At 34.1% G+C, this 24959-nt stretch overlaps 1 protein-coding gene across 1 annotated transcript in view; it reads left to right on the top strand.

Moving 5' to 3' along the window:
* The window catches only part of LOC114050041 (ryanodine receptor 2), an 811539-nt gene that overhangs the window by 535428 nt on the left and 251152 nt on the right, over positions 1–24959 (top strand). The window contains exons 42-48 of the mRNA XM_027871576.1: positions 3263–3377; positions 5099–5231; positions 7423–7526; positions 15155–15290; positions 18127–18313; positions 18853–18958; positions 22519–22639. Coding sequence (XP_027727377.1) covers positions 3263–3377; positions 5099–5231; positions 7423–7526; positions 15155–15290; positions 18127–18313; positions 18853–18958; positions 22519–22639 — 902 coding nt within the window. The remainder of the gene's footprint in view (positions 1–3262; positions 3378–5098; positions 5232–7422; positions 7527–15154; positions 15291–18126; positions 18314–18852; positions 18959–22518; positions 22640–24959) is intronic.

Consider the following 24959-nt stretch of genomic DNA (forward strand, 5'->3'; position numbering starts at 1 on the left):
ATTGACTCTCATATGAGTAACCAGTCTTTCCTTCTGTTTCCTTTCTGTGTTTCCTTCTGTTAAAATATAGTCATCTTCATTTTTTTGGCATGGTGCTATTCATTGCTTTCCGTGTGTAGCACCTCCTAACTTGAAAAAAATATTATGTAGTTTACAAGTGTGAAGCCCTTTAAAGGGTATTTTTTTACCCTAACTTTAGTTTCTTCCCCCTACCCTCATGGCTTTACTTTCTTGTGTTTTTTTTATTGTAATACAAGTCTTATTTCCAGCCTCTCTTCTAATCAGTAGCTTAGCTAAGTATTGTGAAAAATAAAATTGGTGTCTAAATGTTCCATAGCAGTCACCTCACATCTGTGTTCCCTGGAATAGACTGCCACCTTTGATTATTTTGTTTTTTAAATTTCTCTTTATTTTTTTACATTAATACACATTTATGGAGTAAAACAAGCATTTCCATAATATAGTGCAATATAAAAGATGATTGTACGTGAAACTGCATTTCTACCAAGCACAACTTGCTATCCATTTCAAATATACAAAAGAATTATCATGTAAATTTCTTTTCTTTTTTTTCCTGTCCTCTCCCAACCTCTCCCTAGAGATAACTACTATTAGACACAAATAGAAAAATATATAAAATGATTCTATGCATACTTCTATTTTTCAGTTCTTTCTGTGGATGCAGATAGCTTCTTTCTTCATATATCTTTTGTAGTTAATTTGGGTATTTATTATAGTCAAAATAGCTTATTCACTCAAAATTGTTCTTAAAACAATATTGCTATTACTTTTTATAATGTTTTCTGACCTATCCTATGCTCCCATCCTCCAATCCACCTCGACTCACAACCTAGACATCATCTATAACTGTTCACTCTCTCTCACCGTCCATATCCAATATGTCACTAATGTCAATCAATTTTGTTTTGGTAACATCTTTCCCATATGACCCCTTCTTCTGACACTCCCCATCCTGGTGCAGGCCCTCATTACCTCACACCTGGACAATGGCTACAGTCTGTTTTTCGGTCTGTCTGCCTCAAGTCTCTTTGCCCTTCAATCCATCTTCCACTCAGTTGTCAAAGTTATTTTTTTATTAAAGCCCCGGGGCCACCTATCACTGCAGGATCAAATACAAAATCCTCTGGAGGCATTCTAAGCTGTGCATAACCTGCCTTCCTCCCACCCCCAACACATTTCCAGTCTTTTTATACCTTATACCTGCCTTCCCACCTATACCACTTGTACTCTGCAATCCAGTGGTGCTAGCTTCTTTGCTGTTCTCCAAACAGAACATTCTGTTTTTCAGATCTGGACATTTTCACTGTCTGTACCCCATGCCTGGAATGCTCTCCTACCTTGTCCCTACCTCCTTGTTTCTCTGGCTTCCTTCAAATCCCAACTGAAATCCAACAGTCTATATGATGCCTTTTCCAATTCACCCTACTTCTAATGCCTTCCCTCTGTTCATTATTTCCAATGTATCTTATACGTAGATTGATTGTACATAATCGTTTACATGCTATGGCCCCCATTGGAGTGAGCTTCTTGAGAGCAGATATTGCCTCTTAATTTTCTTTGTATCCCTAGTACTTAGGACATATAGTGGGAGCATTACTAAGTGTTTATTGACTGACTGATACATCAAACACCACGTACCAGAAATGGAATATGAACTCTGGTCTTCCTTTCTCCAAGGCCATTATTGTCTCTATCCACTATCCCACACTGCCTCTGTCTATATTTGAAAATGTGTAAATCATTAACACATTTGAGAATCACACATATATTGTCTCTCTTCCCAGAAAAATTTATGGTAAAATATCACATGTTAAAATAATACTTTCAGTCTACTTGTTAACTTTTTAGTATAGACCTCATCACTTGAAAATTTTTAATATATTTGATAGAAATCACTTATCGAGGATTTGAATTATGTTGGTACTGCAAACAACAAAGCACTTCGGGGAAAAAAAGCACTTTTAAATAAATGTTAGCTTACAAGGCAATACCTAGACCATCAAGAAAAATTTTAAGCCCCTTTGGTTTCCTTAGATTTTATTTTAATGTACACAAAATCCCTGATTTCCTTAAAAATTCAGCTTAAATGTCACCTTCTATATGAAGTTTTCTTGATTCCCTCAGTTATTAGTGCCCTCCCTACTAATACAGCCCTGTATTCATTTTATGTATTTTTGTGTGCAGACACATTATATATCTACTTATATCTGTATCCACCTACACACACACACACACACACATACTATATAATTATACATGTACATGTTTTCTCCTCCTTTAGAATATAAACTACTTGAGGGCAGGAACATTTTCCTTTTTTGTATCTCTGACACTTAACACAATGCCTGGCCAGTTAGGAGCCCTTAATAAGTGTTTGTTGATTATTAGTTAAGTATGTATCAAATTTTCTACTGAAAAAAGTTTTCCTTTAAATAAGAATTAAATGCAAATGTAATATTTATGATATGCAACTGTTGAATATATATTTAGAAACAGTATTATTGTATGGTATATTTAGAAAGAGTACTGGATTTGGAGTCTGATATTGACTGTGATAGTTCCTAGCAATGTAATTCTCAGGAAGCCATTTTACCTCCCTCAGTCTTAGTTTCTTCATCATTTAATAATGATATTTATATTACCTGACTTACTGTGTTTCAGTAAGGAAAGTGGTTTTTTTTTTAAACATTAAAGTGCTATTGAAATATGAGTTACTATTTAGTCTCAGGATGACAGCAGCTTGAGGGAATGGACCTATCCTTTTCTAAATGTTTAATCTCCTTGACTCATTTCCAAATTTACACACTGAATAAATGTTGAAGTGGAGGGAATTGATTCTGTTATTCAAGACTTTTGGGATTATATTTTTAAACAGTTTGGAAATTATCATATGAATGTGTTCTATAAGTGAGATTTTATCAAATACTTCTAAATTTAAAGAATCAAAGTGGAAATAAATTTTTCTTAAGTTACTTTGTAAATAATCCATTGTATACTTGCCAAATGAATAAAAGTTTTGTGTTATTTCTATGAACTCATTAAAATTTTAACATTTGTCAAGGGAAGATCAATATGTAGAACTAAAATACTAAGACTTAATTATTGTGTATTTTTATCTGAGTAGAAATTTTCTCTCAGCTCTCAAGTTGTTTATAACTCATAAAATAGAATAGCAGGTATCTTTTTCCTGAAAATTTAATTCTCTTTCATTTCTCTTTCCCACATTTCTCTTTCCCTCTAGAGATATCATGAACAACAAAGTATTTTACCAACATCCCAATCTGATGCGGGCACTTGGAATGCATGAAACTGTAATGGAAGTAATGGTCAATGTCCTTGGAGGTGGCGAGTCCAAGGTAAAGAGATGATCTGGGTATGCCACCATTTTTCACTCTGAAATCCTTATTGGATTCCTGCTGACTACTGAGTAAATTTCTGTCTTCATTATCTGCCTTTCTAAGCATCCTACAATTTGATGCCACTGTACTTTGTCAATTTTATCTCATGGTACACATTTTCATTCACTTTTTTCTCCAACCAAACTGGATTCCTCTCTGTCCCTAGAACACATATTGCACCATTCCCATCATTGTGCCTTTCCTTATATGCCTAGAATATTTTCCCTATCCTTCTTAGTCTACCCATCCTTTACAACCCAATTCAAATGCCACCTCCATCATGAAGCCTCTCCTAATCCCTCCTTCCCTCTAGAAGACAGACAGACAGACACCCTTCACAGAAAGGCCTCAGCTCTAGAACTTCATATAACATTTGTTTTGTACATGTCTAATTAAATATCATTTATTAACCTGTATTATAGTTATCTTTGTCTTATTCCCCTAATAGACTGTAACTTTCCTGAGCAGAAGGACTATGTCTTACTTTAAATTTGAATAAAAGTTCTGCTCTGCACAGAGTAGATGCTTAATAAATGTTTGTCAAATTTATTGAATTGGTGAAAGAATAGATTTTGGATGACATTTGGAATGTCAGTTTAGTAAACAGTTTCTTAATTGTAATTTTACTATTTGAAAAGTAATTTTAAGTAGGTCTTTCCACATTAATTTCTAGAAGGTTAAGACTCAGTTTGTGAGCTCAAAATTTAATTTTCGTGTTCAATACTGGAACTCCAATACTATTTTCACTCTGAATTATCAGATGACTATGTCTTATAGTATGAACATTTCCTTTTCTTACAATGACAACAATTTTACTTTTCTAGTGTCTGTCTTATGAAGAGGTATTTAAAATATTGATAAATTAATACTATATCTTAACTGTTTTAAATTGCTTTTTTTTTTAACAAAACAAACACCATTCAATTCATTTCATTTAAACAAATGTGTTAAGTCCCTAGTAGGTATACTGCATTATACTAGAAGCTTACATTATATTTAAAAAGTTACCCTGCCCTTAGGGAATTTTTATTATCTGATTGGGAATTTATAGATGTACACAGATAACTAGAGTACATATTATCAAGTGATTATTACAAAAATCCAGTAATACTAAGTTTCCCAAGCCCAGGTGATAGCCTTGTTGATTCAAGTAATATTCATAATAAAATTCTAGTGGATCTAAAGATTTTGGGTAATCTTTTAGAATTTTTTGTAATGACTTTTCATTTGAACTTATATCAGGACTCCACAATGCTGAATAAATTGTAGATCAATATTCCATTTCACTCATTTATTGAGAATATGAAAGTCAGAATAATATTAAAAAATTAAAAGATACATTAATTTTGTCATATAAAATTTTAATCAAAGTTTTGTTAACATGAACTTGTATTTTCTCTCATAAAGTGTTTTTCTTTGTTTAAAAATATCTTTGAAACATATAAATTCATCTGTTTTTTACATGTCTGGGCCACAAGATGAGAAGCTTGTATTTTAAAAATTTACAAATGTGTATGTGTATTTTCCTGTAATCTTAAAAATCACATAATGTATTTGTATCATGACATGACAGTTATTCATAAGTAGTTTGAATGAAACTGTAATATTCACTGTATTTAAGTTCACAAAAACAACAATAATTTTTTTTTGTCATAACTAAATCAGTGCTTTTTATGTAGGAAATCACCTTTCCTAAGATGGTCGCCAATTGTTGTCGTTTTCTATGTTATTTCTGCCGTATAAGTCGGCAGAATCAGAAAGCAATGTTTGATCATCTTAGTTATTTACTGGAGAACAGCAGTGTTGGTCTTGGTAAGTAAAAACATATTTTTTAAAATTAGAATCCTATAACACTGAAGAAGAATAAGAAAAAATGATATCCATATTGTAATCAAAATTTATCTTAAGCAGTTTATGATTTATTGTTGTAAAAATACATAACATATTTAACCTTTTCCTTACCTACTTAAAATATTAAATATATTTTAAAATTATGTGTAACCACATTAGTTAACTATCATATGTAACTAACATGTAACTATCATATGTATATGTGTATCAGATGTGTATCATATGTTTATGTATATAACTATCATATATGTATATATTACACTGTGTATGGAAACTGTAATGTCTATTTAGTTACTGAAATGGATATGTGATCTCATAGATTCAGAAATTCCCTTTAGTCCTCTGTGCTTGGACTATAACTTGATTGTTATTAACATTCTCTCATTTGCCATTTTTTCAGTGTTACTGGTAAAGCTCACAGAATTGTTTCATTTTCAGCACAGATCTTTCCTAAGTATATTTGTCTAATCTGACTGCTTTTTATGTCTTTGTGTTAGTGCTGTTTTTAACTCCTCTATAAACACATCTGAAACTATTAGGGTCCAATGGGGTGGTTCCATGGAGAAAATAGTTTGTTATAATGAATTTTGCAAATCTTTTCTATTTTTCTCCTTTTTATGGTTCTCTTTCCATTTTCAGTCTTGAAAAACTTGAGTTGGTTTAGTTAGATTGGATGTCTTGTTGGACTTTCTTTAAACTTGTTTTTATCCTAAACTGTTTGTCTCTGTTTTGTAAGACGCTACTGCTCATAATCACTAATCATCCATCTTAGTAAGATTTTACTGACTAGTTTATATTTTTACCTGATGTTGCTTTTGGAAACCATTTCCATTCCTCTATAGATGTTTGCTGAGGAAGACACTTTCTGGGCTTTTTTGCTGTCCTTGCTGTGGTCCTATTTTATCCTCAGGAACTGGTGTTGGTACATAAACAGCAATTTTTTTTTTGTAGTTGTCTTTTTGCATGTAGTTATTATCATTAGAACTACATTATGTGATGACCAATTAGCCTATGAAAAATTTTTTTTTTGTATCCTTTGGGCACAGAGTAGAACTACCCTGCCAAGTCTTTTCTTTGCCTTTCCAAGGATTGCCTGTGAGCCATCCTTCCTTTTTAACTTCAATTTCCTTCTTTCTCTTGTTTTTGTAAATAGCAGAAATGTCAAGATTGATGTTATTCACCTCCTCTAGCAATATGTTCACTATTGGTCATTGGACAAAGAACTCACATTTAAAGTACCAAAGGTCAAATTAAAATTTATTGATGATTTTAAAACTGTGTGGTTCTTAGTACTCTCCGCCCCCTTTCTTGCCACTCTGCCACTGTCACTACAGACACATAAGAGACATAATTGGACCATCTGGACACAGAAATGAGGGTCATTTCATATTTTTCTTTGCTTCATTGGTTATGCTTTATTAATCACTACCAGTTGACCCACCTATTGTGATATACCTCTTCATAGTTAGCTAGGTTGGTTCTCAGAATTCAGAGCAGGCCTATTGCCAGGTCCATACTTGAAGCCTTTCAATGTGGTAGAACCTTCCAGAGCTTAAGCCACACTAGTATAAGTTTTGAGAACCCAGGGCCACCTCCATATGATAAGAAGGAATATATACAAACACAAAACCCTACTCAATGAATGTAGTCTCTCTCTCTCTCTCTCTCTCTCTCTCTCTCTCTCTCTTTCTCTCTCTCTCTCGTTCTCTCATTCTCTTTGTCCCTCTATCCCTCTTCCTCTTCTCCTCCTTCTCGTTAGAATGCTGGGCTTAGAGTCAGAAAAGCTAAGTTCAAATTTATCCTCTGCCCTATACTAGCTTTATGACCCAGGAAAGTCACATAACTTATATTTGACTCAGACAGCTCCCTATAACTTAACTAAATCACACACATCTGTAATGTGTATTAAATTCCCACAGGAAAAATTCTCTCCAGCTTATGAGTCAATTCTTAAGTATATTTTAGCAATTTATATGGTGATGGTAACCAACATTCAAAGCATTTTACCTGCATGTTTAAATAATGCAGCATCAGATAATATGATTTAAAAACTATTTTAAGAAAAAATGTCAAAATTTAATTTAGGATCAAATTATTTGATTTCAAACAGCAATCAGAATCTCATTATTTCACAACTTATACATGTTTTCAGCTTCCCCAGCAATGAGAGGCTCAACACCACTTGATGTGGCAGCAGCATCAGTAATGGATAATAATGAATTGGCTTTAGCTTTACGTGAGCCTGACCTGGAAAAGGTAAGTAATAATCCTGCCTTTTGTGTTTACGTAACTTCTGTCTTTTCATATTTTCCCTCCAGGTAGTTAAAATTTTTTACTAATATGTCCAACAAATGTATATGTCAGAAAGGCACTTTATGCTTTGTTTAATTATGCTTATCTCATTAGAAGCAATATGGTATAGTGGATAAAGAGACATCCTTAAATTTAGGACTTGGTTTAAGTTCTGCCCCTGACAAATAATGACTACATGAGCTTGACTAAGTCACCTAATAAACCTCAGTGTGCCTCCAGGCAACTCTATAAGAATATAAATGGTCTAAGAGTTGCAGAGCTATATTGGTAGAGATTTTCCTCACTTTTGAGTTCCCTTTACCCATGAAGTCACAGGTCTAGACCAGGAAGGACCCTTCTCATTTTAAATCTAAGAACCTATGATTCTTTCTACCTTTCCAATAGAAGGTAAGCTCCGTGAGCACAAGAATTGTGGTATTTCTGTGTTTGTATCCTTAGCACCTAGCACAATGCCTGTCACATAGTAGACATAATGAATGTTTATTGTATGGACTGGAATTGAATCTTAATCCCTTTGAAATTTGTTCTCTCAAAATCTAAGATGCATGCCAGACCATATTTGTCTTTGTCGTTGTCTTTATCTTATAGTCTGAGGTTCAGTGGCATCTTTGTTCATTCTTATAACTGTAATTGGGAGTTTACCAACTCTTCTCTTTTCCACTTAAAGCACTCTTTATTAGTTTGGCAAGACTATAACATATATATATACACATATATATGTATATACACACACACACATACACACATATATACATACACATATTTTTAAATCATATCTTCATAGGTATGCTCTGTTGTTGTTCAAGAGTCCCTCATTAACAGACATGAAACCAAGGTGGAAAAATGAAAACATTCTTTTGAGATACCATTTTTTAAATCACCTCTTCATTTTTCAGATATTCCTTTTTCTTCTGATTCCATTGTCTTCTATAGGGCCAGCAGTAATGAAACACAGTATGTGCCCCATAGGCCTTCCGTTTCTTGCCCAGGATTTCATAATCTCTTTTAATTTCTAGGTTCTTTCTTACAATATCATTTGTCCTAATGGACATTCACCAGAAGTGTGTAGTGAATGTCAGGTTTGACAAATCTTGGAATTTTCCCTAACCCTTGTTCTGATAAGATAAAAGACCATTCTGCTGGTAATATTGGTTCAATAAAGAGCTCCATCAGTATTTCACAGACAGAATCACCAAGTATCACTTTTAGTGAATGAACCCTACCATGATGGCACATATGTATTCCTATCATCATTTCTCAGTACAAAAGCTACTCTTTCTCTTTAGAATATTTATTTGGATTTATTTGAGGAAAGAGATAAGAACTCAGTTCACTTTAAAAAAAGTAACTGTTAAAAAACAGAAACCCAGAATTACTGAATTTTAGAATTAGAAGGAATGTCAGCATCCATACAGTCCAGCTAGTACCCCCGCTGCAACGTATCCTTCAAGTAGTCATCCACTCTCTGTTTGAAGACCTCCAATGAGAAAAAGCCCCTGACCTCTTGAGACAGCCCATCCCACCTTGGGACAACTGTAATTGCTTTATTTTTTTTCTGTCATCAAACTTAAATTTATCTCTTTATGACTTCTATAACTTGGATTTCTGCCTTCCGGGGAACAAATAAAGCAAGACTAATTCCTTTCCAATATGATGGCTTTTCATATCCTCAAAGTCTGCTACCATCTTCCCCCTGAGTCTTCTCTTATTAAGATTAAACATGCCCAATTCCTTCAATCTATTTTCATATGACATGGATTCAAGGCCCTTCACTATATACTAGTTTCCCCTTTCTGGACATTCTCCATCTTATCAATATTTTTCTTAAACCATGGCACCCAGAACTGAACAGAGTACTCCAGATATGGCTAGACTGGAGCAGAATACTAAAAGACTGTCACCTCCAAACTATGCTTCTCTTAAAGAAGCCTCAGATACTATTACTTCTTTTTTGGGTGTCACATCATACCACCTACTTATATTGAATTTACAGGTAATTAAAACCCTTAAGTCCTGTATCAAAAGGCTAATTCATAGCTCTTGGTTGTTGGAAGTCTTTTTCTCCCTTTTGTGGGCTGCTCAAGAAGTTCTCCTTGGGCCTGCTGTGGTTTCTTTGCTTAGGACTCTTTGTGGATATGTGAATCTGTGTCCTTTACTCCCAATGCAAACACTGCCATTAGCTGACCCAAGGATGCTCGTGGTTCACTGATAGGAGTATGGAAAGTCCAACATCCTCCAGACCTTTCAAAGCTCTCAAGGTCTTCCACTAGTCAAAGGGGGAGAGGAAGAGGGAAAGGAAGGGCAATAAGGGAAGAAGACATAAGCCCAAACTGAAATCAGTAGGGTGACTTGATTAAGAAAATCATTCAACACCCCCTTTTAAATATGTATGTGTATCCTTTGATTGCATTTTGCTAAATTTTCAGCTCAAAACATTTATAAAAAATGCACTTAACTTTCTTTCTTAGCTTTCTGTCCACGCAGGAGCTCTTGACTCAATAGCCAAGCACTATCTAGACCAAGAAACACATTTTTTCTCCTTGAGACCTATCTGCCATACCCAATAACATATTCAACCATAGCTATGCTCTCTTATTTCTCTTATTTCATAGTTTATAGAATTTTTCTGTTTTTGAAAGAAAATTCTTCCCTTTGTATCTCTACTTAAAGCTTTTTACCTAAGTCTAGGTGTTTATTTTACATATTATTTATAATATCTAATTACTGTGACCCATGGCTTAAGATAGTGGCATCATTTAAGGAGATAATAGCTAACAATTTTCTTGAACACCAAAATATTCTTTGCAGAAACAAAACACTATGAAAAAATTTAATGTAGTTGTTAATCCATTCTGATATCTGCTTCCATTTTATGGGAAAGTTCATTCCATTCACATTCACAATTATGATTACTATGTGTGTCTTTCTCTCCATCCTTTCCCCCCCCCCCGTTTATGCTTTTCTTTCTCCTTTCTCTTTTTCCCTCCTCACTAATGTTTTGCTTTTGACCAAGGCCTCTCTCAGTCCAGCCTCCCTTCTATTAGCCCCCCTCCCTTTTCTTCCCCTTTACCTTTATTACTTCTTCCCTCCCTTCTGTCCCCACTCCCTTTTCTTTCCCCTTTTCCCTCCTACTGTCTATAGGTCAAGTTAGATTTCTATACCTAACTGATTATGTTATTCCCTTCTTTAGCCAAATCTGATGAGAGTAAGGTTCAAACAATGCTAATCTCCCTCCCTTCTTTCCCTCTGCTGTAATAGGTTTTTCTGCCTTTTCCTATGATGTAATTTACCCTTGTCTGCTTCCTCTTTTCCTTTTCTCTCAGTACATTTTCATAATTAGATCAGATTAATCCATTTACTTGGATCCATTTAACCCACTTGATTAGATTTTTTTCATCATTTCATCAAAGTCAACTTATGCTCACCCCCTTTAACTTGGTGTAATAACAATACAGTTCTCAAAAGTTGCAAGTGTCATCTTGCCTTGTAAGGATGTAAACAGTTTGCCCTTATTAATAACATGTTGTTTCTTTCTATCCCGTTTACCTTTTTGTGTCTCTTTAGTCTTGTATTTGAAGATCAAATGTTCTGTTGAGCTCTGGTCTTTTTATCAGGAACTCCCTAGGGAAAAAATCTCCAGGGTCAGATGGATTTACAAGCAAATTCTACCAAATATTTAAAGAACAATTAATTCCAATACTATATAGACTATTTGCATTAAATGCATCCTTTTCAGATCATGATGCAATAAAAATTATATGTAATAAAGGGCCATGGAAAGATAGACTAAAAAATAATTGGATACTAAATAATCTAATTCTAAAAAATGACTGAGTCAAAAAACAAATCATAGAAATAATCGATAACTTCATTCAAGAGAATGACAATAATGAGACAATACACCAAAACCTGTGGGATGCAGCAAAAGCAGTTCTTAGGGGAAGTTTTATATCTCCAAATGCTTACATAAATAAAATAGAAAAAGAGATCAGTGAATTGGGAATACAACTAAAAAAACTAGAAAAGGAACAAATTAAAAATTCTCAATTAAACACCAAATTAGAAATACTGAAAACCAAAGCAGAAATTAATAAAATTGAAATTAAGAAAACTATTGAACTAATAAATAAAACTAAGAGCTGGTTTTATGAGAAAAATAAAATCGATAAACCTTTAGTTAATTTAATAAAAAAAAAAGAAAAAAGAAAACCAAATTACCAGTATCAAGAATGCAAAGGGTGCATCCAGCACCAAAGAAGAGGAAATTAAAACAATATTTAGGAACTATTTTGCCCAACTGTATGCCAATAAATTTGACAATCTTAGTGAAATGGATAAATATTTACAAAAATATAAATTGCCCAGCTTAACAGAAGAGGAAGTAAAATACTTAACCCCATCTCAGAAAAAGAAATTGAACAAGCCTTTGGTGAACTCCCTAGGGAAAAAATCTCCAGGGTCAGATGGATTTACAAGCAAATTCCATCAAATATTTAAAGAACAATTAATTTCAATACTATATAGACTATTTGGGAAAAAATAGGTGAAGAAGGAGTCTTAACAAATTCTTTTTATGATACAAATATGGTGCTGATACCTAAACCAGGAAGAGTCAAAACTGAGGAAGAAAATTATAGATCAATTTCCCTAATGAATATAGATGCAAAAATTTTAAATAAAATATTAACAAATAGATTACAGCAACTTATCACAAGAATAATACGCTATGATCAGGTAGGATTTGTATCAGGAATGCAGGGCTGGTTCAATATTAGGAAAACTATCAGCTTAATTGATCATATCAACAACAAAACCAACAGAAACCACATGATCATCTCAATAGATACAGAAAAAGCTTTTGACAAAATACAATACCCATTCCTATTAAAAACAATAGAGAGCACAGGAATAAATGGAGTCTTCCTTAAAATAATAAATAGCATCTACCTAAAACCTTCAGCAAGCGTCATATGTAATGAGGACAAGCTAGAAGCATTTCCAATATGATTGGGGGTGAAACAAGGATGTTCATTATCACCACTGTTGTTTAATATTGTACTGGAAACATTAGCTTTAGCTGTAAGAGAAGGAAAAGAAATTGAAGGTATTAGAATAGGCAAACAAGAAACAAAGCTATCACTCTTTGCAGATGATATGAAGATGTACTCAGAGAATCCTAGAGTATCAAGTAAAAAACTACTTGAAATAATAAACAACTTTAGCAAAGTTGTAGGCTATAAAATAAACCCACATAAATCATCAGCATTTCTATATATTATCAACAAAGCCCAAAAGCAGGAGAAGAAAGAGAAATTCCATTTAAACTTACTATAGATATAAAATATTTAGGAGTCTACCTCCTGAAACAAACCCAGGAACTATATGAACACAATTACAAAACACTTTTCACACAAATAAAGTCATATCTAAATAGTTGGAAAAACATCAGTTGCTCATGGGTAGGCCGAGTTAATGTAATAAAAATGACAATTCTACCTAAGCTAATTTACTTATTCAGTGCCATACCAATCAAACTACCAAAAAAATTATTTTATAGAGTTAGGAAAAATAATAAGATTCATTTGGAATAACAAAAGGTCCAGAATATCAAGGGAACTAATGAAAAGAAATGCAAGGGAAGGTGGTCTAGCCATCCCAGATATTAACAACAATTATCAAAACTGCTTGGTACTGGCTAAGAAATAGGGTGGTTGATCAGTGGAAAAGGTTAAGTGTGCAAGACACAGTAATCAATGGTTATAGTAATCTATTACTTGATAAACCCAAAGACCCCAGCTTCTGAGATAAGAACTCACTCTGACAAAAACTGCTGGGAAAATTGGAAAAGAGTATGGCAGAAACTAGGTGTAGATCAAAATCTCACACCATATACCAAAATAAAGTCAAAATAGGTCCATGATTTAGATATAAAGGCTGATACTGTAAGCAAACTAGGAGAGCAAGGAATAGTTTACTTATCAGATTTATGGAGAACAGAAGAATTCATGAACAAATAGGAGACAGAGAACATTATGAAATGCAAAATGGATAACTTTGATTATATTAAATTGAAAAGTTTTTGCACAAACAAAGCTAATACAACCAAGATTAGAAGGAAGGTAGAAAATTGGGAAAGAATTTTTGTAACCAGTCTCTCTGATAAGGACCTCATTTCTAAAATATATAGAGAATTAAGTCAAATTTATAAGAATACAAGTTATTCCCCAATTGATAAATGGTCAAAGGATATGGACAGGCAGCTTTCAGATGAAGAAATTAAAGCTATCTATAGTCATATGAAAAAATTCTTTAAATCACTGTCGATTAGAGAAATGCAAATCAAAATGACTTTGAGGTACCACATCACACCTATCAGATTGGCCAATGTGACAAAACAGGAAAATGATAAATGTTGGAGAAGATGTGAGAAAATTGGAACACTATTGCATTGTTGGTAAAGTAGTGAAATGACCCAACCATTTTGGAGAGCAATTTGGAACTATCCCCAAAGGGGACCCAGCAATAGCACTTCTAGGGCTATATCCCAAAGAGATCATACAAATGGGGAAAGGACCCCTATATACAAAAATGTTTATAGCAGCTCTTTTTGTGGTGGCAAAGAATTAGAAATTGAGGCAATGCCCATCAATTGGTGAATGGCTGAGCAAGTTGTGGTATATGAATGTAATGGAATACTCTTGTGCTATAAGAAATGATGAACAGGCAGACTTCAGAGAAATCTGGAAAGACTTATATGGTCTGATGCTGAGTGAAGTGAACAGAACCAGGAGAACGTTGTAAACAGTAACAGCCACATTGTGTGATGACTAATATTGATAGACTTAACCCTTCTCAGCAATACAAGGATCTAAGACATCTCCAAAGGCCTCATAATGGAAAATGCTATCCACACCCAAAGAAAAAACTATGGAGTTTGAATGCAGATCGAAGCATACTATTTACTATTTTTTTTTCTTCTGTTGTGCTTTGTTTCCTCTTTCTGGTGGTTCCTCCTATTGGTTCTAATTCTTCCTTACAACATCACTAATGTGAAAATATGTTTAATAGGAATAATGTATAGCCTATATCAGATTGCACACTGTCTTGTGGAGGGAGGCCGGGAGGGAGGGGGAGAAAAATTTAAAACTCAAAAACTTATGGAAGTGATGGTTGATAAGTCAAAATAAATTAATTTAAAAAAAAAGAAAAAGAAAAGGTATTTACCTTGAGTAATTAACCATATTTTATTGCTTTTGTCCAAAGACTGTTACATAATGAGCCCCCTTCATGAAAGATATCAAGGTAAAGACATGAATTTAAAGTGAAAATGGATCTAAATTGATCTATCAGAACACAAAGTCATATCCTGAGTCTTTTACTATGTTAATATGTTTGGATACCTTAGATTCTTGTCATATTATTGAGATTTTTATATTTTTGTTACTTCTTTGTCCTATGATTTGATTCATAACAAGGATCATACTTAGTCATACTTTATCCAAAATCTTCCCATGACTATTTTTATCAATAGAAACTCTGCTGACACTTTATGTATATTGCATTATTTTCAGGTAGTTCGATACCTGGCTGGTTGTGGATTGCAGAGCTGCCAGATGCTGGTTACCAAGGGTTACCCAGACATTGGGTGGAATCCAGTTGAAGGGGAGAGATATTTGGACTTTCTAAGATTTGCTGTCTTCTGTAATGGTACGCATCTAAATTTGGGATGAAATTGGGGAACACACTGTTGAACTTGCGTTTGAATTGTTATTGAAAGCATGGATATCATCTTAGAAAATTCATAAGATGAAAATAATTTGGTGTAATAGATATTTAATATATACATTGATATTAATTTATTTTGCACACTAGTATTTATCTCTTAGGCAGCTGGCTGGTTCAGTGGAGATTGCCAAACCTGAAGTCAGGAAGACTTACCTTTCTGAGTTCAAATCCAGTCTTAGACACTTTACTAGCTGTATGTCTCTGGGCAAGTCACTTAACTTTGTTTGCCAAGGAAAGAGCAATAAAGAAGGTGGCACAGTGCATAGAGTGTTATACCTAGAATCAGGAAGACTGTAGTTCAAATCTGACCTCAGACACTTACTAGCTGTGTGATCCTGGGCCAGTCACTTAACCTTGTTTGCCTTAGTTTTCTCAACTATAAAAGGAGCTGGACAGTGTCCAGTTCTAATGTCTTTACCAAGAAAACCTCAAATGGAGGCATGAAGACTTGGACACGACTGAACAACAATTTATCTCTTACAATGTTTATATTGTGCTCATAGTTTAATTACTAATGTTCAAATTGATTTCTAAAGTAAAATAAATTATAAAACACCTAAATTCTGATAAAACTCTCACAAATTAATCCTTTTTATTACTTCATGTTTTCAAAATTGGACTCTCATCAAAGATTCATGATGTTGAATGGTTTATGCTTCTTTAATGCTTTTTTTAACTTTTCAAATTAATGATGCAAGAAAAGATATTAATATTATAAGGTAAAGAGTAGTATTGCATATTTCATATACATACTTTTAAAAAAATGACCATGGTTTATTTGTTTTTATTTTTCAATTTTGAATTGATGTTTATTTTCAATTCTATTTTCAATTTGGCATTTTCCATTAAAAAAATTCTGGGTTCAGATAAATAAATAAATATTATCTCTTTGTAACCTTGATTACTTGTGGTTTTGCCCTCTGGGAACAAATGGAACAAGATTAATTCCTTTCCAACATGAATTCCTTTTGTATCCTCAAAGACTGTTATCATCTTCCTCCTGAGTCTTCTCTTATCCCCATTAAACATGCCCAGTTCCTTCAGTATATTTCCATATGATTTAGATTAAAGGCCCTTACCCATGCTGGTTTTCCCCTTCTGGACAGTCTCCATCTTATCAGTGTTCTTCTTAAACCATGGCACCCAGAACTAAACAGAGTACTCCTGATATGACCAGACTGGGTCATAATACAAAAGCACTATCACTTTCAAGCTATGCCTCTCTCTCTCTCTCTCTCTCTCTCTTTTTAATAACATTCCCCCAATTACATATAAAAATAATTTTTAACTTTTTTTTTTAAGTTTTGAGTTCCAAATTCTATCCTTCCCTCCCTCCTTTCTCCCCTCCCCTGGACAGTAAGCAGTCTGATATAGGTTATACATGTGTAATCATGTAAAACATTTCCATATTGGTTATTTTGTGCAAGAAGACTCAGAAAAAAAGGAAGAAAGAAGAAAAAAAGAAAGTAAGAAAGAAAGAAACAATGAAAGTGAAAAATAGTATGCTTCAGTCTGTAGCCGGATAAAACATCAGTTTTTTTTTCTGAAGGTAGATTTAATTATGAGTCATTTGGGATTATCTTGGGTTATTGTATTGCTGAGAATAGCTAAATCATTCACAGTTCTTCATCATGCCATATTGCTGTTACTGTGTGCAGCATTCTCCTTGTTCTGCTCCTTCACTTTGTATCAGTTCATGTAAGTCTTTACAGGTTTTTCTGAAATTATCCTACTTGTTATTCCTTGTCACACGATAATATACCATTACAATCATATACAACAACTTGTTCAGCCATTCCCCAATTGATGCGCATCCCCTAAATTTCCAACTCTTTGCCACCACAAAAAGAACTATTATAAATATTTGCATACAAATAGGTTCTTCCTCTTTCCACCCCCTTTTTAATCCCTTTGGGATACAAGACCTAGCAGTTGTATTGGTGGATCAAAGAGTATACACAGTTTTATAGCCCTATGGACGTAGTTCCAAGTTGCCGTCCAGAATGGTTGGATCAGTTTACAACTCCATCAATAATGTGTTAGTGTCCCAATTTTCCCACATCCCCTCCAACATTTATTATATTCCTTTTTTGTCATATTACCCAGGTGGTACCTCAGAATTGTTTTGATTTGCATTTCTCTAATCAATAGTGATTTATAGCATTTTTTCACATGACTATAGCTAGCTTGATTTTTTTCACCTGAAAACTGCCCATTCATATCCTTTGATCATTCATCATTTGGGAAATGATTTGTATTCTTATAAATTTGACTTAATGCTCTCTCTATATATTTGAGAAATGAGGTCTTTATCAGAGATACTTGCTGTAAATTATCCTCCCATTTTTCTGCTTTCCTTTTTAATTTTTTTTGCATTGGTTTTGTCTGTGTAAAAATTTTTAATTTTAGATAGTCAAAATTATTCAGTTTATATTTTGTAATGTTCTCTATATCTTATTTGGTCCTAAATTCTTCCTTTATCCATAGATCTGAGAGGTAAACTATTACACACTCTCCTAATTTTATGTCTCTCATAAAGAAGCCCCAGACACTGCTCTTTTTGACTGTCACATCACACTGCCTACTCGGCTGAAATTACAGGCAACTAAAATTAGGTCATGTGTCAGAAAGCTAATTCATACCTCTTTGTTGTTGGTAGTTTTTTTCTCTCTTTTCAAACTTTGATCAAAAATAGATAAAATTGTTTTGCAAATAATAAACATTTTCATTTGCTTTTTTTCTCCATATATGTTTCTAGGGGAAAGTGTGGAAGAAAATGCAAATGTTGTAGTCAGATTGTTAATCCGGAGGCCTGAATGTTTTGGTCCAGCCTTAAGAGGGGAAGGTGGCAATGGTCTTCTTGCAGTCATGGAAGAGGCTATAAAAATAGCAGAGGATCCTTCTAGAGATGGGCCATCACCTACTAATGGATCCAGCAAAATCCTGTATGTCTAAGGAGAGGTTTTTCTTAAATAAGTTTTCATGGGTAAACATAGTAGTTGACCTCCATCAAATAAAAAGCAATTTATTTTCTTTCTTTTAATTTCAACATTAACTAAGAACTCAGAATTTCTCTAAAAGTGTTAGTTTGTGAGCATTGGAGGAAGCCCTGAAGAAGTATTTAAATGGGTAAAGCTGAATGTACAAATGGTGTGAATGTATGAATGAATGCAAATCATTTATTCAATATTAACTGTGTGCCAAGCACTATGATCAGTGCTGGGGATACAAATATAAAAATTAAGACAGTCCCTCCCTTCAAGGAACTTACATTCTAACGAGTAGAACAGTAGAGATGTCCATTTAACTCCTGCCAGAGGCCATGACTGATTACAGATCTCAGAGAAAAAGATTGGGGATTGATACTTTGTAAGCGAACTAGTTACTCATTACAACTCAGTGATCACTTTACTCTGAAAACAGTTGCTTCAAATAGTACTCATTGATCTTCTGTTTTCTGTTTTCTTTGAAAAATGAATAAAAGTGATTTGGCAACAGAAGAAGATGACACTATCCACATGGGAAATGCCATAATGACTTTTTATGCAGCTTTGATTGATCTGCTAGGACGCTGTGCTCCTGAAATGCATGTAAGTCTGCTCCTTCACTTAAATTTCTGTGAAACAAATGCTCATACTTCAGCTAGTTATGTTAAATCAGTGGTGGATAGTATAGTCATTCGATGATTATATGAACAGTATAATGTATAATGGCTCAGAGAGCTGATAAATTTTCAGTGTGAACCTTTACACGTGAGAAATTGGCAGATGCTACTATTCAGGATTTGACTTCCTGCTTTTTTGATTATCTAGGCTTAACAAAGTAATGTAGAAAATGTTAATTTAAACTTAGAAGTGTATCAAGCATACGTTTTATTTTTCGTTCAGAGTATAGTTATTAAATATTTACTTGTACACCTCTGTATGTAAATGTGAATTATACTTAGTGGTTATCATTAAATTGTTTTCATGTTTTTAAAATTATTTCATATTTCTATGGAATTTTGGGTAGGTAGTCAAGAGAGAATAAAATATCCAGGTCTGTCCTACCATATTCAAACCATAAAAGCAGCTAAATGATGCTCATCTTGCCCCATTAAAAATTAATGACAAATTACTGCTTTTACAGAATTTGGTTTTAGCTGATCATTACTGGTAGTTTTTAATTATTGTGAAAATTAATAATGAAGTCGAAATATATTCATTAATAGCATAATTACATATTTTCCCAAGAAAATCAAGAAAAATTGTTTTCCAGCACAATTCTCCCATTTTAAGATATAGCAAGTGCTCTTGGCAAATGAAGGCTTCATAAGAAGAATGTTTTGTCCTTCTGAGAGCAATTAAAGGATTAAATTAAATTATTGGACAGATGTTTTCTGGTAGGTAGGGTTCAGAGAAGGAATTTAAGACTCAGTCTTCTACTACTACCCTCTGATGCCTTTCACCACTATCCTGCCCTTCCCACTCTCCTTATATCAGACTTCCTTATACTTTCTTTGGGCTGGAGTAAAGGACTATGGAATCCAAATGTATCTCAGCTCTGATAGGCAGAGGTGAACAATGACATATCTACTATAGTTGTCTTGTCTTTCCTCCTCTAGAATAAAGATGCCTAATCATTTAACCTGATTCTTGAAAACATAGAATTTCACAAATGTAAATGCCATCTTTCAGTTATATGTAGATTGTCTCCTTTACCATTTCCTTCCTTTCTCTGTTTCTCATAAAAACATACTTAGTCTTACTGAATGCAGTCCTTTACTTAATCAGAGAAGAATTCCTAAAGGAGGGAGAAATGTTAAAAAAAATGTAGAGCCTAGTTAACTTTTCTGAAGATTTATGTGAACCTGAGTTAAGTTTTATTCTTTAGTAGCACTTCAGTACTTCCAAGATAATACTTATAATAATCATAATAGCTTACATTTAATAGAAACTGGTAAAACTTTACTGTGCTAGGATGGTTTTCAAGAATACAGTAATGTCTCCATGAGACAAAAGAATAAGACATAAATAAATGGGTGTAAAATCTTAAAGATTAATGTTATTTGCATAGTATGCTAGCAGAACAAGCCTTAAACACTCACAGTATTCATCATTATATCAGTTTGCATATATACATGTGTATACATACACACATGCACATGCATGTATGTGTATATACATGCATGTACATATAGGCATGCGTGGTTTATATGTATACATGCATGCATACACACATACATGCATATTTGTACTTTTTGGATTATATCCCTGATGTAATTGAATACATGTGAGAAGACGGTAGATAGAGTGTAGTACTTTTAGTCATAAAGAACTGGGTTCAGATAGTATACCTTATTTACTGTGTGATCCTGGGCAGGTCACTTAATTTCTTTGCCTCAGGCAGCTTTTCTGGATTTGTCTACTAAGTCAGACTATAGAGAGAGTTCCCATATCAGGAAGTACCCTGTGTTGAGGGAATCAAAGATGTTTTGTGTTTTCACATCCCCACATAGGCAGCATGGAATAGCCAACCTGGAAGCCAGAAATATCTGGGAGTAAGTCCCACCTCTAACATAGACTTGCTGTGTGGCCCCATACAAATCACTTAACTTCAGTGCTCCAGCCTCTAACTAACCTCTAACTCCCTATGATCCTAAATTGCAGTGAAGGTACTTATCTACACTGGTAGAGAGAGTTTCTTTACCTAGAAGTTCCCTATAGTATTGAAATCCTAGGACCATTCCCAGCTCTATCGCTGTTATCTCCACATAAACTGATAATAATAATAATAGCCTATACTTTCTATATGATGTCATTTATATAGCACTTTAAGGTTGGCAAAGCAATTTTTTATATATTATCCTATCTGATATCCACTATAGCCCTGTGAGGTATGTGCAGTTGGTATCCTCATTTTTCAGATGAAGAAAATGGGGAATTAAGTGACTTAATCAGGGTCATATAGCTTGACATCAGGAAGACCAGAGTTGCTGTCTGATTCAGGACTCCAAGTTTGGCCTGTTATGCGGTATACTATTTAACTTCTCCATGATGTGTGTGTTTATCACTTTAAGATTTGCAAAGTGTTTATGTACATTATCTTTTTTGATCTTCACAATACTCTTCCTGAGGTAGGTGCTGTTATTATCCCCATTTGAAGAAGTAGGTTGAAAGATTAAGTGACTTTCCCACATTGCTAATGAGTGTTTGAAGGTGGATTAAATTCAGGCCTTTTTGTTTTGCCACTGCACATACTGCTTTGATGCTGATATGAACAGGTTAGGGAAATCCAAATCTGATTAAAACATGTAAAAAATGCATATTTCTGGTTTTGAAAAGGATCACTGTGGCTAGAAATTATACAGTGATTTGTAATTAGGATTTATGCAGCTAGTGGCAGACTGGTAATATTGTTTTGATCCAGGTTTACTTGTCCCTTCCCTGTGAGCAAAAACCTTGGAACTTCAAAACTCACCAAAATTTGCTTGCCACTGCAAAGTATTACAGTTGTGAAATGAGACATGAACCTTAGTATGTCCCTAAGGCATAAAGCCAGTTAATTAATTAGTTTTACTTTTCTTTCCTCGTGGTCATTTGTATTTACTTTGTGGTCTATAACATTGATCTAAGATCAATTTACTAATAGCCTATTTTTTAAGGAAGCTATGAGTATGGGAATGTGTAGTAGTTTACAGTGTGCTAATCTTTATATAGAAATATTATATTTTACTAATCCATTATTAAGAGGACATAGCTTTGTAGTTCTTTTTACAATTCATAGTTTTATTCAGTGCTCTAATTAATCAGTGATATTCCTCATCAGCTCAGGATTTAAGGTGCAGTCTGTGCTGGGTGTCATGGCCTGTGTAGAATCAGATTTGTGGCCTTGACATTATTAGCTCTGTGCTCTAGCCTGACTGGCATATCTCTGTAATGCATGGTTGCAGACAATTAGAAATGTTCTTGGGAACAGTTTTCTTAAATATAACATTGATACTATTATTTCTGACTCAGTCCTGACCTCTGGTGGATCTCTCTTATGTATCAAAAGGAATTAATTTAGACATGGGATTCACTTCCTGGGTTTTCCTGAATAGAGTTGTAATTGACTATGGCAGAGAACTTCAAGTCTATTTTTTTAAATTTTTATTTATTTGTTTGTGTAGTTGATCCATGCTGGCAAAGGAGAGGCTATTAGGATCAGGTCTATTCTGAGATCCTTAATTCCACTGGGAGATTTGGTGGGAGTTATCAGCATTGCTTTCCAGATGCCAACAATAGCTAAAGGTAATATTGTTCTTTGGAATACAGTATTATGTTGAATAACAAAATGCCTGATAGAACTTTTTTTTCTGGTAGAAGTACACAATCAAGGATTCTTTGAAGATATTTAGAGCTGTATAATTTACAAAGTTCTTTCCTCATTATATTACAGATTTAATTTGATTTCTAGTCTAATCACATGTAATTTTTCATATTTCAGATATTCTGTACACAAAAGGAATTACATATGTTTTAATATCCCTATTATGTTGTTTTTCCTTGGTCTCTTAACCTATTAGTGCTCTAGGCGACTCTCTAAGATTATAAATTGAAGAGGTGTTGATCTACAAAGTGTTCTCATCTGAGCATTTCCCGTGTCAGTGAAATCTTAGGTCCAGTCCCTGACCCCTACTATCCTTTAATCTTCTCTTTTCTAGTTGACTATAGTCTTCCAATTTGTCTTCTTTTATAATTTATCAGTTAAGATTGTTTTATTCCCAAATTATTGACTTTTTTGACTATCCCATAGTTGGAAGGAAAAATTTTCATTTGGGTTTTCACCCTGCTTAACAGGCAAAACCCAGGACAAAAGAGAATTCGAAGCATTTTATTATAAGCATGTCAAGGAAGTAGCACCTTCATGGGCTGATCCCTGAAAATCAGCAATGGCTTCAAAGTGGGGACAACTTTTATACGTAACTTTAAGATAATTCAGATAGGTATACCTCATCAAAAGAGGTGGAAAAGGGGAGGGTAGATACCCCCCACCAAGAGCATGGTGGCAAGGAATGAAGGATGGCCCTTGTGGGCCCTACCCCAAAATGGAGTCCTTGGGAGGAACTAATAAATGGGAAAAGTGGGCCACAGAAGTAGATAGTGAAGGACAGAAGTATGTCCCAAGGGTGAGAAGGCCACAGGTGCTCAGGGAAGTCCAGAATGAGAAGACAGCTAAAAGATGGGGGCCAAGTCCAGAGAGTTATTGCAGGGGTGTGCTGCTAAGTGTTAACAACAGTCAAAAAACATATATGTAGCATACTTCTAAGTTTAATTTGCGTTATTAGCCCTTTTTTTTTAATAACTTCTTAAGTCTAGAGTAGGCAATCAACAAAGTAGTAAATCAATCCCTGATTTGTAATGTTTGCTAATTTCTGAGGTATAAATGCTTATGCTGACAATTTAACAGTTGGAAAGACTTGACTCCTAAACAGCCCTGGGGATGGGAAACATTTATATAGTGCTTAACTACATTGTATTTGATCTCTACAACAACTGTACAAGTCATGTTATTGTACCTGCTTTGATGAGGAGGAAAGGCTCACGGAGATAAAATTACTTGTTCCTGTTTACATAGCCAGTAAGTATCAGAGACTAATTTGAACCCAAATCTTCTGTTTCCAAGTCTGATACTTAATCAATTATGCCATAATGCTTAATAGTTAATGATCAAATACAGTGATCCAGGACAGTTTCTTGCAAGATCGTGAATTTCTTCTACAGTACTCCTAATAAGTGGTTATAAATATTATAAGGTCATAAAGAGGTAAAGGCATCTAATAAAAGAGTAGAGGCAAGATTCAGAACTTTTAAGCCCAGCACTCTTTCCACTCTTCCTTAGTGATCAGCAAGGAAGAGAGAGAAGCAAGTTAGTTGTAGAGAAATGGAAATTCACTATTCCTCTTGGAAAGTGAGAAGCATAAAGTTTTACATAGACCAGAAGTTCTTCTTTTTTTTTTTCTTGGTCATAAGGTAGGATAAGACACAGGGAACAAAGGACAGAGAACTAGGTAGAGTGCTTTTCCCTCCTAGAATTCTCAGCAGCAATTAGAAAAATCTTACCCAGGGTAAATTAAAGCCTACTGTAGAGAAAAAACCTAAAAAGATTGTTTAAGCCCATGATCTGTAGCTGTATTCATGTATCTGAAGCACTACTTTTTTTTTTAATGATTCAGGGTCAGTTGGAAGAAGTATTCTATTATCAGAATTATAGAATTTGATTAACAAAAAGAATCCCCACCATAACACACCCAAAAAGTGGTTGTCCAGCTTCTGTTTTAAACCCTCTAAGGAAGGGGGATCCATCCCATCTCAAGGCAGGCCATTCCATTTTTTGACAGCTCTAAATGATAGGAAAGATTGTTTTATTTTGTTTTGTTTCACTACATCAAGCTTAAATGTGCTTTTTTTCAGCTTCTACATAGTGAACCAGCTCCTATCATCTGGAGATCAGCAGACTAAGTCTAATCCCTCCTCCTCTTGGCAGTTCTTCAAATACTTGAAGAAAACTAACATGTTCCCAAGAGGTGTCTTTAGGCTAAATATGCCCGGTTTTTACAACCAGTCTTCA

The sequence above is a fragment of the Vombatus ursinus genome, unplaced genomic scaffold (genome assembly GCF_900497805.2).
Source record: "Vombatus ursinus unplaced genomic scaffold, bare-nosed wombat genome assembly UNPS02014798.1, whole genome shotgun sequence".
Taxonomy (NCBI): Eukaryota; Metazoa; Chordata; class Mammalia; order Diprotodontia; family Vombatidae; genus Vombatus; species Vombatus ursinus.